Source organism: Lycium ferocissimum, chromosome 5 (assembly GCF_029784015.1).
Source record: "Lycium ferocissimum isolate CSIRO_LF1 chromosome 5, AGI_CSIRO_Lferr_CH_V1, whole genome shotgun sequence".
Lineage (NCBI taxonomy): Eukaryota > Viridiplantae > Streptophyta > Magnoliopsida > Solanales > Solanaceae > Lycium > Lycium ferocissimum.
In genome coordinates this window covers 73548161-73563053 of record NC_081346.1, presented here as the reverse complement: position 1 = coordinate 73563053, position 14893 = coordinate 73548161, and the positions used below count along the sequence as shown (strand labels likewise).

General features: G+C 34.6%; 2 protein-coding genes and 1 pseudogene across 2 annotated transcripts; 1 reads left to right on the top strand and 2 right to left on the bottom strand.

Moving 5' to 3' along the window:
* Positions 1-3264: 3264 nt before the first annotated feature.
* LOC132057401 (heterodimeric geranylgeranyl pyrophosphate synthase small subunit, chloroplastic) lies at positions 3265-4051 on the top strand. Its single transcript, XM_059449994.1, has one exon. It carries the CDS (start codon positions 3335-3337, stop codon positions 3953-3955), a length of 621 nt encoding a protein of 206 aa, XP_059305977.1. The 5' UTR covers positions 3265-3334; the 3' UTR covers positions 3956-4051.
* A 359-nt stretch (positions 4052-4410) lies between these two features.
* On the bottom strand, positions 4411-5553 carry LOC132058019 (cytochrome P450 76A2-like; annotated as a pseudogene).
* A 4088-nt stretch (positions 5554-9641) lies between these two features.
* LOC132057400 (cytochrome P450 76A2-like) lies at positions 9642-11790 on the bottom strand. Its single transcript, XM_059449993.1, has 2 exons — positions 10852-11790; positions 9642-10395 (listed from the first exon to the last, which is right to left on the bottom strand). The coding sequence occupies exons 1-2, from the start codon at positions 11758-11760 to the stop codon at positions 9784-9786; spliced, it is 1521 nt and encodes a 506-aa protein (XP_059305976.1). The 5' UTR covers positions 11761-11790; the 3' UTR covers positions 9642-9783.
* Positions 11791-14893: the final 3103 nt, after the last annotated feature.

Genomic DNA, 14893 nt, shown 5'->3' with positions numbered 1-14893 from the left:
ACATATCAACACTTGTTCTTGCCTTCCAATTTTCTGTTTGTATTCTTCATTTATCTCCTTTGAGTGATAGAGGACACACACTGGTCGACCTTCATATGTTTCTTAAGACTTTGCTCGGCTTGCTTCACTTTTTGTAGCCTTGGTAGGTAGAAAGGTGCCAACATTGCTTAAATTGATTATGGATCTTTTGTAGAATAAAAAATAAACCATCCAAATTGTAGGATTAACCTTTAGTTTTGTTATTTTCTCATATCCTCCACAGCTGCGTCGAATAAACGGACTTTGTTCTCTTTTCTGTCTCCACGAATAGATCCATGAACCAATAAGTGAACTACTTGAGACTATTGCCTTCTGATATTTTGAACTGCAGTAGTAATGTATATACACAACCTTTTACAACCAAGCTTCTAAGATATAATGTTTGAGCTTTTCCGCCCTAACCAGCTTACATTGTATTAGCTATGCTTATCCAGTTGAAGAAAAAAAGTTTTTACAAGCATGTTGGTTTTTAGCAAAGAAACGTTGGAAATAACAGAGAAAAAATTACTGCAATGCAGTCACAGGAATTATTTTATTTTGCTATGTTTAGCTCTGCATTTATAGGGAAAACAGGCAAAATGATAATCATAAACTAGCCTAAAATATCTCTGTAGAGTGTATCTTTAACTAACCAGCCTAGCCTAGATATCTCTGCAGAATATATTTCTCTAACTAACTAATTACTAACATAAAACAAAGTTATTCAAAAGCAGTAAAACAAAGTTACTGCAGTCCAAAAGCAAATATTCTAACACTCCTTGGTTTTGGAACTGCAAATTCTAGACTTGGTTGGAATTTGGCTTCGTGAACAAATCTGCCAATGCATATTTGGTCTTGCAGTTAGCTTGATCCATATCTCCAAGTTGCAGCTCTTGATTATCAACAAATTCTGGCACGTGTTCATCTTCTGTTGGATTAAATGAGAAGTTTTTACCTCTCATTTTAACTCGTAAAATCTCCTGCTTAGTGGCATCAAAGATTCGACAGTACTTTCTTCGAATAACAATTTAAATCCTTTTTTCACTAGCTGGCCAACACTTAACAGAGCACGTAAAGAATATCTGAAATTATTTTTGTACATGAACTTGTTTTGATTGCAACAGTCCCTTTTCCTTTTGTAGGAATATAGTCACCATTCCGGATTCTAATTTTCTTGTTTCCCATGGACATAAACTCTTTAAATATTTTTTTTTTATATGTCATGTGATTTGTACAACCATTGTCAATCATCCAAAAATCAGATATTTTCATTGAAAAACATGTTGCCACAAACAAGTGGTCGTCTTCTTCTTCTTCTTCTTCATTGGCGACTTGGGCATCTGCTTCATATTTTGGAGATTTGTTTTTGCAAATCACTGCTTCATGACCAAGTTGGTTGCAGATCTTGCATTGTGCATCTGGCCTTTTACAACATTTAAATGGAGGATGACCTTTTTTGCCACAGTGATGACAGGGTGGGTAATTTTTTATTGAATTATTAACTTTGCTTTTTGTGGTTGGCTATCAAGGCTCCTTCAGCCATACCATCTCGCCTCATAAGCCTCCTTTGCTCTTGTGCCTGCAATGTATTAGAAATTTTGCCAAGATAATTTTGGATAAATCTTTTGTGTTTTCCAAGATAGTTATGGATACTTGTATCTTTCGGGTATCGTAACAAGAATTTTTTCAACAATTCTTAAATCTTTAAATTTATTGCCAAGCAACCTTACCTTGTTAACAATGCCAAGAAGCCGGTTTGAGTACTCTTTGACGGTTTTAGATTCCTTCATCTTTTGCAATTCAAATTCCCTAAACACCTTCATGCCTTGTATTCTTTCATCTCCTGTGTATTCTTCCTTCAGATAATCTCAAATTTCTTTTGCTGTTTTGAGAGCCATAACTCTCGTGAAAATTGTTGCAGACACCCCAGTAAAAAAAGTTGCTTTTGCCTTTGATTTTCTGATTTTCTTTTCCTTTTGGCTTTTGACCTGGCCCACGATGGGATTATTTGGCTACCGAAGAACATCATAATCCTCTTCCACGGCCTCCCAAAGATCTAAAGCCTCAAGATAAGTCTCCATTCTTACTGCCCAGAGATGGTAATTCTCACCATCAAAGACAGAAGAAGCTATTTGAGAAAAACTATTTTTAGAATCTATCTCACTCTCAAGTCCCTCAAGAAAATGGCTCTGATAACAATTGTTGGTTTTTTAGCAAAGAAACGTCGGTAATAACACAGAAAAAATTACTGAGAGAAAAATATACTGCAATGCAGTCAAAGGAGATTATTTTATTTAGCTATGTTTAGCTCTGCATTTATCGGGAAAACAGTAAAAAAGATAATCATAAGCTAGCCTAGAATATCTATGCAGAGCATATCTTTAACTAACTAACCTAGCCTAGATATCTTTTCAGAATATATTTCTCTAACTAACTAATTACTAACAGTAAAACAAAGTTATTCAAAAAGCAGTAAAACAAAGTTATTGCAGTCCAAAAGCAAATATTCTAAAAAACCAAAACTATAAATATTTTTAGACTTTTTTTTTTTTTGGATAATATGGTGTCCAGACCAGTTTGCATGCACCTCAACTAATCCACTGGGTACCAGGTCAATTCTACCAGCACAAATATCAGGCCTGCCCATCTAAGATTAGACACATGGAATGAATTCACCTAGTGACGCCTCTGTTCGGATTCGCACCTTGGTCTCCAAGGTTATTATTCAGTCTTTTACCACCTTGCCACTGTTTTAGAGGTTGAAACATTATTAGATTAAGTTCATATGTATGCCTTTTTTGGCTTCTTGGTGCAAAATGAGCAACGTCATCGATGTGAAAAATATAGTGAACTTTCATCTGCCTGTTAGACTAGAAGGACCTGATCTTTTTTAACCTGTTGCAACTTTTTCTGCTCAATCTTTCTGCACTCAGGTTCAATGAGATTTAATTTTACTTATCATGAAGGAAGAAAACCGTGCTTATTCAGTTTTATTCATGAAATAACTTGACCCAAATTCTCAAGCAACGGTAAAATGCAACAGTAAGTAGGTCAAGCTAACTGAATACATCATGTTTTGCAAGACTCTGAAGTTTGGTTTTGTGTAAGATGCCATCTAAATGAATTTCAATTGTATATGATATTATGACAATTTCTAACTGTAATAGTTTTTTGGGTTGATCCTCTGATTGAGTTGAGATTTGCTGGTCTATCGATGCTTACATTTGACACACTATATATCTTAATCCCATATTTGACCTGGATCTGTTTCTATTAGGTTCATGCTGCTTCGTTGATTCATGATGATTTGCCCTGCATGGATGACGACCCAACTCGACGAGGCCTTCCTGCAAACCACACAGTTTTTGGTGTAGATATGGCAATTTTAGCCGGGGATGCCTTGTTCCCTCTTGGTTTTCAGCATATTGTGTCTCACACTCCAACCAATCTCGTTCCCGAGGATCGAGTCCTCAAGATCATTACAGAGATTGCTCGAGCTGTGGGATCCACTGGTATGGCTGCTGGTCAGTTCCTTGACCTTGAAGGTGGACCAAATGCTGTTGATTTCGTTCAAGAAAAAAAATACGGTGAAATGGGCGCGTGCTCTGCCGTTTGTGGAGGTCTCTTGGCTGGTGCTTCGGATGAGGAAATCCAACATCTGAGAAGATATGGTCAAGCTGTTGGTATCTTATATCGGGTTGTTGACGATGTATTGGAAGCAAAGGAGAAGGAAACAACCGAGGGGAAGAAAAAGAAAGGCAAAAGTTATGTCAGCGTTTATGGCGTTGAGAAGGCTATGAAAGTTGCTGAGGATCTTAGGGCGCAGGCTAAGAGAGAGTTAGATGGTCTGGAGAAGTACGGCGATAAAGTCATGCCGCTTTATAGTTTTGTAGATTATGCTGCAGATAGAGGTTTTAGTATTGACGACCAAGTCTAGATCATTTTAGCATTGTCTTATGTTTTCATCATGATAACTGACCAGAACTTATGTTGTATGGAGTAATATTATTAATGAAGCTGTAATTGCTAATAATCTCAGCTAAATAGAAGTCAAGCTTACATTGTCTTAGTACACTCATACATTTTCCTTTTTTTTTCCGCATATGTATACATCATTTGACCAAAACCAACGAGTTCAGTTGAACCCACAGAACCCCCCTTAGATCCGCCTCTGCGTATGCAAAGATGGCAACAATGCTGTGGTCACTAATAGGGGATGCAATGTCATCAACTAATACCGCTTATAACATCTTATATAAAAGAGCAGACAAAAACAGTCATGTTTGTTATGCATTATTTCTAATGCCTCCTAATACTATCAATATTCAATTTATCACCTCTTTGATAGTTCGACCACTATAACAAAACTATTCGACTGTATGGTTAGTGTTATTAGTGTATCTTTGTCCTTTCTTTTGTTTTTTGTTCGGTGTTTGGTATCAGTTTTGGAACCCGAATAATTCCTTCTGCCGCACCAAATGGTAAAAACTCAAAACATTGTCCCTTGAAATCAGTCTTCGAGTTAAGGAACCTCTTGGGCTTGAAATCCAAAGGGTCGTCCCAATATTCAGGATCTCTTCCAATTGCCCAAACGTTAACGAAATAACGAGTACTTGCGTGTCTTCTGGTATGTCATACCCCATGAACTTAGTGTCGTGCATCGCTCTTCTTGGCACTAAGAAAGGAAGAGGAGGATGTAATCTTAGTGCTTCTTTAACCACAGCTTGCATATAAGGCACATTGTCAATGTCACTTTCTTCTAACTTCTTGTTTTGTCCTACAATTTGAAAGATCTCTGCTTTTACTCTTGACATTGTTTCAGGGTGGCATAGGAGCTCTGTCAACGTCTATTCCTCGCTGCTGCTAGTCGTCTCTGATCCGGCTAAAAACATATCCTGCATTTCATTTCTAGTCAAGACTCATCTCAAGTAAAAATTAAGTACCATGTACACTAACATTCTTGATTTCAATATGAACAGTAGGAGGAGTTGCAACAAGCTTTGTAAGACTTACCAATATGAATATGTTGATCTGATTTTCTGATAACTTAGCTGGTTCATCTTTTCCAGTACCCTCAAATTCAAGCAACACATTCAAAAAATCCTCCTTTTTTTCTCCACCATCCTCGTGCTTCTTCATCCGTTCCTTGACAAACGTAGAGGCGATCTCCAGAGCTTTTCCCATGTCGCGATGCATCTTCTTCTTTAAGCCATGTAAATCAAACCTCCTAAAACACAGAAAAATGTCTGGGATATTAGGATAGCCAGACCACTCCATGATCCTCATCATGGCATTGAAGAACTCGGAGGCCTCTTTCGATCCTGGATGAACTAAATCACGCGACAACATCAAGTTCCCTAGCATATTAAACGTTCGAGAGGAACACGAAACGTGTTACCTCAATCCAAAGATTGGCAAACCAGGTGGTCCTGGAGGTAACTTGTAAGAACAAGATTTTCTTTTGGAGAATACTATGATTAGAGTTGGTACTATGACGATTGTAGATCAAATAACATAGTTCCACTCCCACTCCATTTCCTCAGTTTTTTTGGTGTGTTGCTTCTCAGTTTCTGTTATTTTGCAGAATATCATTATAAGATACCATTATTTATATATGTTGGAAATAAGAGTTCCGTGCAGTGGCGGAGCCAGGGTTTTTATTAAGGGGGTTAAGAAATATAAAGAAGTAAACACACGAAGAAGTCAAGGGGATTCAACGTCTACTCTCTCTCTCTCTCTCTATATATATATAAAGTTAATTTTAACCTTGTATATACAGTGTAATTTTTCACTGAAGGGGGTTCAGATGAACTCCCTAGGCCCTTAGCGGCTCCGCCCCTGGTTCCGTCCACTCATAAGGGCTGCTCTAAAAGCCTACGAGGATAAAAAACAAGTATTTTTGTAATTACTGTTTATGTTGCTCGGACTCTTAAGAAATGTTGTTGTCCCCGTGTCAAATCCTCCAAAAACGCACTACTTTTAAAGGATCCGATAGGCACCTATCGACATATTTAAAGACTTCGAGCAACATAGACTTCTCTTAACCCTATTTTCTCTTATATAAGTACATGTATAATGTATGATTAGGATGTACGAGAGATGGAACTCTCATTCCACGCTCTCTCTCGAATAGACTGTGATATAGGTGGTTGCTCTGATATAATGTAATAACCGCCACCAACTAGTGACTTCGATCGTGAATTGTCCCAGTATTCCGCTACAAGAATACTTGTAAGTTCTCCATTTAATTTTCATGCGATGGATTTGATTTATACTTCATCCATTTCAGTTTATGAGACAATATTTACTTATCAGTCAGTTCCAAAAAGAATTTCAGATTTTGTATTTGGAGAATTTAATTTTACTTCCCTTTTTACTCGTAATGAGAAGCTTTGTAACTACACAAATATTATGATATATTTAAGACCATAAGTTTTAAACGTCTTTGTTTCTTTTTTTAACAATTAAATCGACCAGCGTCACATAAATTAGAATGAATGTAATTACAATGTATTGAACTTGTTGCCATTTATCAACTTCGAGATATTAGTTGATTATAATAATATTATTTTTGAGGATTAGCAGCGTAGTTAAACAGAAAACAAAGGTGTATAATATTGTAATCTCCTGAATTTTGTGCAACTTTGAATTTCTTCAATAGTTTTTCAACTGTAATAGCAGCAATGTTTAAGATATTTAAAAATAAAACTTGATCTGGCCACGTTAGTCCGAGAATATTGGCTCACATTACTAAGTCATTATCAGTTAATTAATGGTTTCTCTTTTCTCAGATAATTAGCATGACACTTTTCCTGATTTTGGCTTATAAAATAGGTGCAAATAATAGAGAAAATAATAAAAATGCTCCTTATATTTGCATTTTTTTGCACGGAGATCTTTAAATTTTGCCCTTCATATTTGTGGTCTTTAAATTTTGCCCTTTGCTTTGAGCGAATACATGAAATTAAAAGTTGAGCATAAAATAAAAAAATAATTTAATGCATATAATCTTTAAGAAAAATTATGCTGCCCTCAATTTTTAAACTTTGCCTTTATAAGGCAAACTTTTTTTTTTTGGTTGAAATATTTTATTCCATCCAAAAAACTTTACGGACAAAGCAGTAAAATTCCTACTCACTAACTTGTATAAGTCAAACTAGTTAAAAAAACAGAAAATCAACTACAAGCTAGGGATATTAATATTGTAATCTCCAGATGTGAATATGTTGTGCAATCTCTGCAACTTTGAATTTTTCAATAGTTCCTTTTCTCAATGCCACTTTAGTAATGGAGCGGTGGCAATTTGTTTGTGTGAGATATTTAAAAAATAAAATCCTTTTGTGATGATCGAAGATAACACGCCAAAGTGTGAATTTGTTAGTCCATAATACTTTTCCATGTGAAGTATATATGCTTGAAAAAATACATATATATGCTTCACATTATTAAGGCATAAGTATCAGTTAATTAATGTTTTTCTTCTTTAATGGGCAAACTTTTTTTTCATAAACTTATGAAGGAATTATCAAAGTTAGCATGACACATAAGTATTTAAGCATAACTTTGCTAATTTCTCGATGGGGGCATGAAATTTAAACTTTGCCTTGCGAATTTTTTTTATAAAATGTGGGGGTTCGCAAAACCTGTGGGATTTAGAGGGCAAAATTTAAAGATAATATGAAAAAATTTAAAAGCTCAAAAGAAGGGCAATTCTTATATTTAACGGTAGCTATAAATTAGTCCATTAAATTTATTACCGAGCTGTTTTAGCCCATTAGACTTGCCTTGGTAATCGTCAAATATTTAACAAATTTTAATTTTTACATTTAGAGGGAATTGTGAAAAAAATGATTTAACATTAATGCATCTTTTATTACAAAATGATAATTGCACAAAACGAACCCTCTATCCCATGCTAAAACGGAAAATTAAAAATTAAAATATAAAAAATATATCCAAAACCCAATCAAAAGCAATTTGAGGAAGACATCAAATATGGAAATTAGGTCCTGTCAGCCCACTTAATAAGAGAAATAAGCTCTACTTAATCCTTCTTTTATAAGGATTACAAGTCCTACTTTCCCCATGATTAGGATTTTTAATGAAACCTATAGATACCGCTCTCCAACAAAGTTTCACAAAGTCCTTTTTCTACTCTTTTTTTCTCTAAAAGTTAAAAGATTATTTCATCCATGGCAGTATTTTCTTTCTACAAAAGGGTTAAGGAGATGTTGCTTAATAAGAATAAGAAGAAAAGGGTGTTTATAAGTGCCAAGAAGTTACAAAAAGAATGCACGAATGCATTTTTTATTGTGTACGTGAGCGAAAAGAGGTTGAAATTCAAGGTTCCAAAAGAATATTTGTCTTCTTCTTTTTTCGAGGAATTCGTCGATGTATTTCAAGAAGACATCATAATTCTAGACGTGACGAATTTGGAATTCGTTGTGAGGAGTTGCACTGTCGATGATTTTAAACTTGTCCTTCATTTCAGCAAGATTCAACTCTACCCTTAGAGTTTCACTAGTGTATTTTAGAAAAGAAATATGACATGAGGATACTTGTGACAGATTGAGATTGTATTGTTAAAATTTTATTCTTCAAATATTGGGCTATTGTCCAATTACTTGTCGTCAATAACATTCTAGCCTTAATTCCAACAATTCAATGTGAAGATGTGTTGTTTGTCGCTAATTTACAGCTTGTTTGGATGATTCTTACGTATTATTTCATAATGTATTATATTGCCGTATTATTTTGATAAATATAACGTTTGGATCAACTGTATCATTTCCCGTCGTCTCATAATACTGTACATCAGGAATCTAAAGAATAAGCTTACAATATTACAAAGAAAAAATAGTACAGTCAAACCTCTCTATAATGGCAGCGTTGTTATGCATGTATACTGGCATTCGGTGTTTGGATCTCATTTAGCTGTTATAAATAAAAGTACGCCAAAAAGTTATTTCTCTGTACATTTTATGTTATAAACGAAAACAAAATACTTGTTAATTTTAAAATCTCAAACGATTTTCATATTTCATTAATTAAAAATTGAAGTGGCTAATAAATCCATAACTAGTTATACCGTACCGATAAAAAATTAAAATCTAATGAACATATGCATTTAAAATTCATTGAAAATTTAAATATTTCAAGTTTGACGTAAGAATTCTACAATTGTAGGCTATTTCATAAAATCCAGTCTCTTATTGATAATATAATGCTTGAATTGACGAAGATTCTTGTCTAAACTTTCATCAAAAAGGAATTCAATAGCTTTTTCCCTTGATGATTACCATAAATATTTTAAAATTTATTTTTATAGATAATATATTTCTTACAAAATATTATTATACAATATATTTGAGTATGGCGGTTATAGAGAGGTAATTTTACAAAGAGTGTACCGCATAATGAATGCCAATGCTGTTATAGGTAAAATGTTGTTATAGAGAAGTAAAATATAAATAAAAAATCGGTTCCGGAGAAAATCAAGCCGTTATAGTGAAATACTGTTATAACGAATGATAATTATAGAGAGGTTTGACTGTACGAGGTTGAGAGGTAAAGGGCAAATAAAACTATTAAATAATCAGTAAGGGCAAAATGAGATTCTGAGCTTAAAGCAATCAATATTCAAACTTTAAGCTTAAGAACAAATATCTCAGCTTTTTATTACAAGAAAATTCACAAGAAACTCAAATCTTATGTTCTGTGTGGCTTCATGTCACAGTATCAAGGACAACCTTAACGCTATTCGATTTAACTTGATGTTTTTCTAGGTACTGCAGTCAAAGGATTGAATTTCCTCACTGTCATTCCCATCCTCTCCTTCATGTCCATTGATTTAGGAGTGACATTATTAGGAAGTTCCCAATCAAATTCATGAAGCAACGAGCCTAAAACAAAGTGTAACATTCGATTACCTAAAGGAAGTCCTACGCACATCCTTCTGCCGGCACCAAATGGTAAAAACTCAAAACATTGTCCCTTGAAATCAGTCTTCGAGTTAAGGAACCTCTCGGGCTTGAAATTCAAAGGGTCATCCCAATATTCAGGATCTCTTCCAATTGCCCATACATTTACGAACACTTGAGTGTCTTCTGGTATGTCATATCCCATGAACTTAGTGTCGTGCATCGCTCTTCTTGGCACTAAGAAAGGAAGGGGAGGATGTAATCTTAGTACTTCTTTAACTACAGCTTGCAGGTAAGGCAGATTGTCAATGTCATTTTCTTCTAACTTCTTCTTCTGTCCTACAACTTCAAAGATCTCTGCTTTTACTCTTGCCATTGCTTCAGGGTGACGTAGGAGCTCTGTCAACGTCCATTCCACACTGTTGCTAGTCGTCTCTGATCCCGCTAAAAACATTTCCTGCATTTCATTTCTAATCAAGATTTACCTCAAGTAACAAAAAAGTACTATGTTCATTAGCGTTCTTGATTTCAATTCGAAGAATAGATGATATCAATGCAGACTTAGCTTGTTTGAGACTGAAGCATAGTTGTTGTAACAAAGAAGTAATATGTATATTAGCATTCTTGATTTCTATATGATTAGTAGGTGATATCAATGACTTGGCTTGTTGTAACAAAAAAGTACTATGCACATTAGCATTCTTGATTTCAATATGAACAATAGGTGATATCAATGCAAACTTAACTTGTTTGAGACTGAGGCATAATTGTTATAGCTATATGAACAATAGGTGATACCAATGCAGACTTAGCTAGTTTGGGACTGAGGATTAGTTGTTTTGTTGTTTACATTAGCACTCTTTGATTTCAATATGAACAATAGGAAGAATTTAACAAGCTTTTTAAGACTTACCAATATGAATATGTTGATTTGATGTTCTGATAACTTAGCTGGTTCATCTTTTCCACTACCCTCAAATTCAAGCAACACATTCAAAAAATCTTCCTTTTTTTCTCCACCATCCTCGCGCTCCTTCATCCGTTCCTTGACAAACGTAGAGGCGATCTCCAGAGTTTTTCCCATTTCTCTATGCACCTTCTTCCTTAAGCCTTGTAAATCGAACCTCCTAAGACATGGGAAAATGTCCGAGATATTAGGATTGCTTGACAACTCCATGATCCTCATCATAGCATTGAAGAACTCAGATGCCTTCCGCGATCCTGGATGAACTAAATCACGCGATAGCATCAAATTCCCTAGCATATTAAAGGTCGAAAGGAACACGAAACGTGTTATCTCAATCCCACTTCCCTTGATTTCCTTAGCATCCACTTCTTTCTCAATCCAATGAATCATATCATCCACACATTTTCGCCTTATGTGCACCGTTTCATTGATCCGTTTGTGGACGAACATTTCAACGGTGCATATCCGCCTTAGCACGCGCCAATACGTGCCATACTGGGCTAAAGCTAAGGAGCCCAGGTTGTAGTCATGCACCAACATGGTGTCGATGATTTTGCGTTCCGCGAAGGCAAAATCATGATTCTTGAAGAACTCAGCAGCTGTCTTGGCGGATAAAATTGACATGGTCTTGATAGAGCCAATTTTGAACCATACAATAGGACCATATTTGTGTTTAAACCCTGCAATTGTTTCATATGGCAATGTTCCAAGATCAAAAATGTTGCCAAAAATTGGCAAACCAGGTGGTCCTGGAGGCAACTTGTAAGAACAAGAACTTCTTTTGGAGAATACTATGATTAGAGTTGGTACTATGATGATTGTAGACCAAACGACATAGTTCCACTCCCACTCCATTTCCTCAGATGTTCAAGTTTTTGTGTGTGTTGCTTCTCTGTTTCTGTTATTTATAGATGTTGGAAATAAGAGTCCGTTCACTCATAAGGGGTGTTCTAAAAAGCCTACAAGGGTAAAACAGTACTTTTAATACTTACTATCTATGTTGCTCGGACTTTTTAAAAATATTGTCATACCCGTGTCGGATCCTCAAAAACATACTACTTTTGGAGGATCCGACATACACCTTTCGACATATTTGAAGAGTTCGAGCAACATAGACTTCTCTTGACCCTAATTTCTCTTATATATAGAAGTACATGTTTAATGTATGATTAGGATATACGAGAGACATTATATAAGTACATGTGTAATGTATGATTAAGATATACGAGAGACAAAACTCTCATTCCACGCTCTCTCTCGACCACAAAACACTAGAGTTTAGACAGTGATATAGGTGGTTGCTCCGATATAATGCACTAACCACCACCGACTAGTGACTCCGATTGTGAATCGTCCTAGTGTTCCGCTACAAGAATAACTTAATGAGAAGCTTTTATAGCCACACAAATATTATGACATGTTTAAAATCATAAGTTTTAGAAGTCTTTATTTCCTTTTTAATCTTTATATTAAGTCAATCAATGTCACATAAATTAGAACGGAGGAAGTAAAATGTCTTGAACTTGTTGCCATTTACCAACTTCGAGATATTCGTTGATTATAATAATATAATTTTTGAGGATTAGTAGCGTAGTGAAACAGAAAACAAAGGTGTAAAATATTGTCATCTCCAGAATTTATGCAGATTTGAATTTCTTTAATAGTTTTTCAACTACAATAGCTGAATGTTTAAGTATTTAAAAATAGAACTTGATCTGGCCATGTTAGTCTGAGAATATTGGCTCACATTACTAAGTCATTATCAGTTAATGCTAATGGTTTCTCTTTTTCTCAAATAATTAGCATGACACTTTTCCTGATTTTGGCTAGTAAAATAGGTGCAAATAATAGAGAAAATGATAAAATTGGCTCCTTATATTAGAGGGTAGCTTTAAATTGGTCCATTAAATTTATTACCGAGCAGTTTTAGTCCATTACACTTGCCAAAAGTGAAGTCAAATATTTAACGAACTTCATTAAATTTAACGAGAACTATGAAAAAAAGGTTTAACACGAATTCACATTTTAAGGTGTCATTTCTATTTTATTTTTTGAGTTGATGAAGCTTTTTGGTGTTTCGATTTCTGGAATTTGATGGGACTTTTATGATATTCTGATTAACTTTCACATATTCACTCAAAGACGGACCTATTTTGTTTTGTTAGACCAACCACGTGAAAGTATTAATCAAGCTTAAGATTTGCATGTTCTAATATCACATTGAATTCATCTAACATTTCATTATAAAAATTAGATTATTAGGATAATCATTTTAGTTTATTTATTTTTGTCTGTAAAAGCATACATAGATTATCTCTATCGCGATTTGCTGACTTTTCCACGGGCAAAGGATCCTTACGGAAGCTAGTGCAAAAATATAATGTTCATTAAATCATAATCCTCTGTAAAACTTAGCTTGTTTTGGGATTACCATATATGATCTACTACCAATCTAAAAAAACAGCTTTCAACCAAGGAAAACGAGAAATAATAATTGTGCGACAACTAATACTACTTCATAAGAGAATGATAAGTTTTTAATGATTAAACGGATAACAAATTATTCGACAGAAAGTGATTCGCATGATATACTAAGAACATGAAGGAGGTACCAAAAGATAAGTTGCTTCTATTTTTATTTTTTTATTTTTTATTTTTTATAATCGAGAAATTCCTCAGACCCAATGACATACATGATTCGAAACTCGGTGGATAATGAACTTGCCTCTCAATTCTTCTCTACTAGCTAATTAGATGCTACTAGTCTTTTGCCTGCAACAAGTTCGTGTGACGTGTACCTAGTTCACATATCACGTGTTGCACTCTTACCACTAGATAGACCAAAGTCCTAAGATCCTTGCATCAAGCTCTTTTAGGAATCACTTACAAAGTTTTTTTTTTTTTTTTTTTTTTTCAATTGCTGTTATTCCCTTAACATCCACTAATTTCGAGCCAAGGAACCTCTTGGGTTTGAACTCAAAAGGATCGTCTTAAATTTTCAGGATCTCTTCCAATTGCCCAGACATTTAAGACATGAAAATACGTCAGAAATATTTGGAACACATGTCCATTCTAGGAGTTCTGCAATGGCATTGGAAAACTCCCAACCCTGTTTAGATTCTGAATCCGCCGTTAAGTCCTCAGACATAATCAAAATGCCTAACATATTAAACGACGCGAGGATAGCATAACGTGTTACCTCAATCCCACTTCGATTATTATTAAAATTTTCCAAATTCGGTTGTTTTTTTGATCCATATTGAACCTAATGCAAACCGTTTTTGTTTGTTTGTTTGTTTGTTTTGTTTTTTTTTTTTTTTTTTTTTTTTTTTTTAATGTGAACAAGCATTTCCACAGTGCTTATCCTCCTCTGCATGCGCCAATAGTCGCAATATGGGGCTAAACCTATTGACCTTTTATGGAAATTATGTACCAGATTGACATCCCTATCTGCAACACAATGGTCCTTGAGGCCTTGGGCTGTCTGAACAACTATTCTGTTCATTGAGGACCCCACACATAGGGGCATACCCATTTTTCTAAATGGGTTAAATAATGGGTCATAATCTATCCGCCCAAAGGTTACTTAAATGAGTTGGATCAAAATAGTCTAAATAATGGCTCATAATTCAATCTGCCCAGGAATTACTTGAATTGAAATGATTTGGTCAAAATGGGCTAAATAATGGTTTATAACCCAATTCGCCCAAATCTTATTAATTTTTAGTTTATTTGTTTGTTTTCTTATACTTGTTTAAGTATCAAATACAAATTATTTTTCTTTATTACGATTGTATATAACATATCAAACAAATAAATGTCTTTTTAAGAATATTTTGATAAGGTTTCTCATGAGTCAATTTGGGGTAGATACCATCCCAACTATTAGATGGATTGAATTAAACGGATTAAAATGAAATGAGTTAATAAATGGGTAGGGTATAAATCTGCCCAAATTTAAAGGCATTGGACAGATCATCTTTTCATG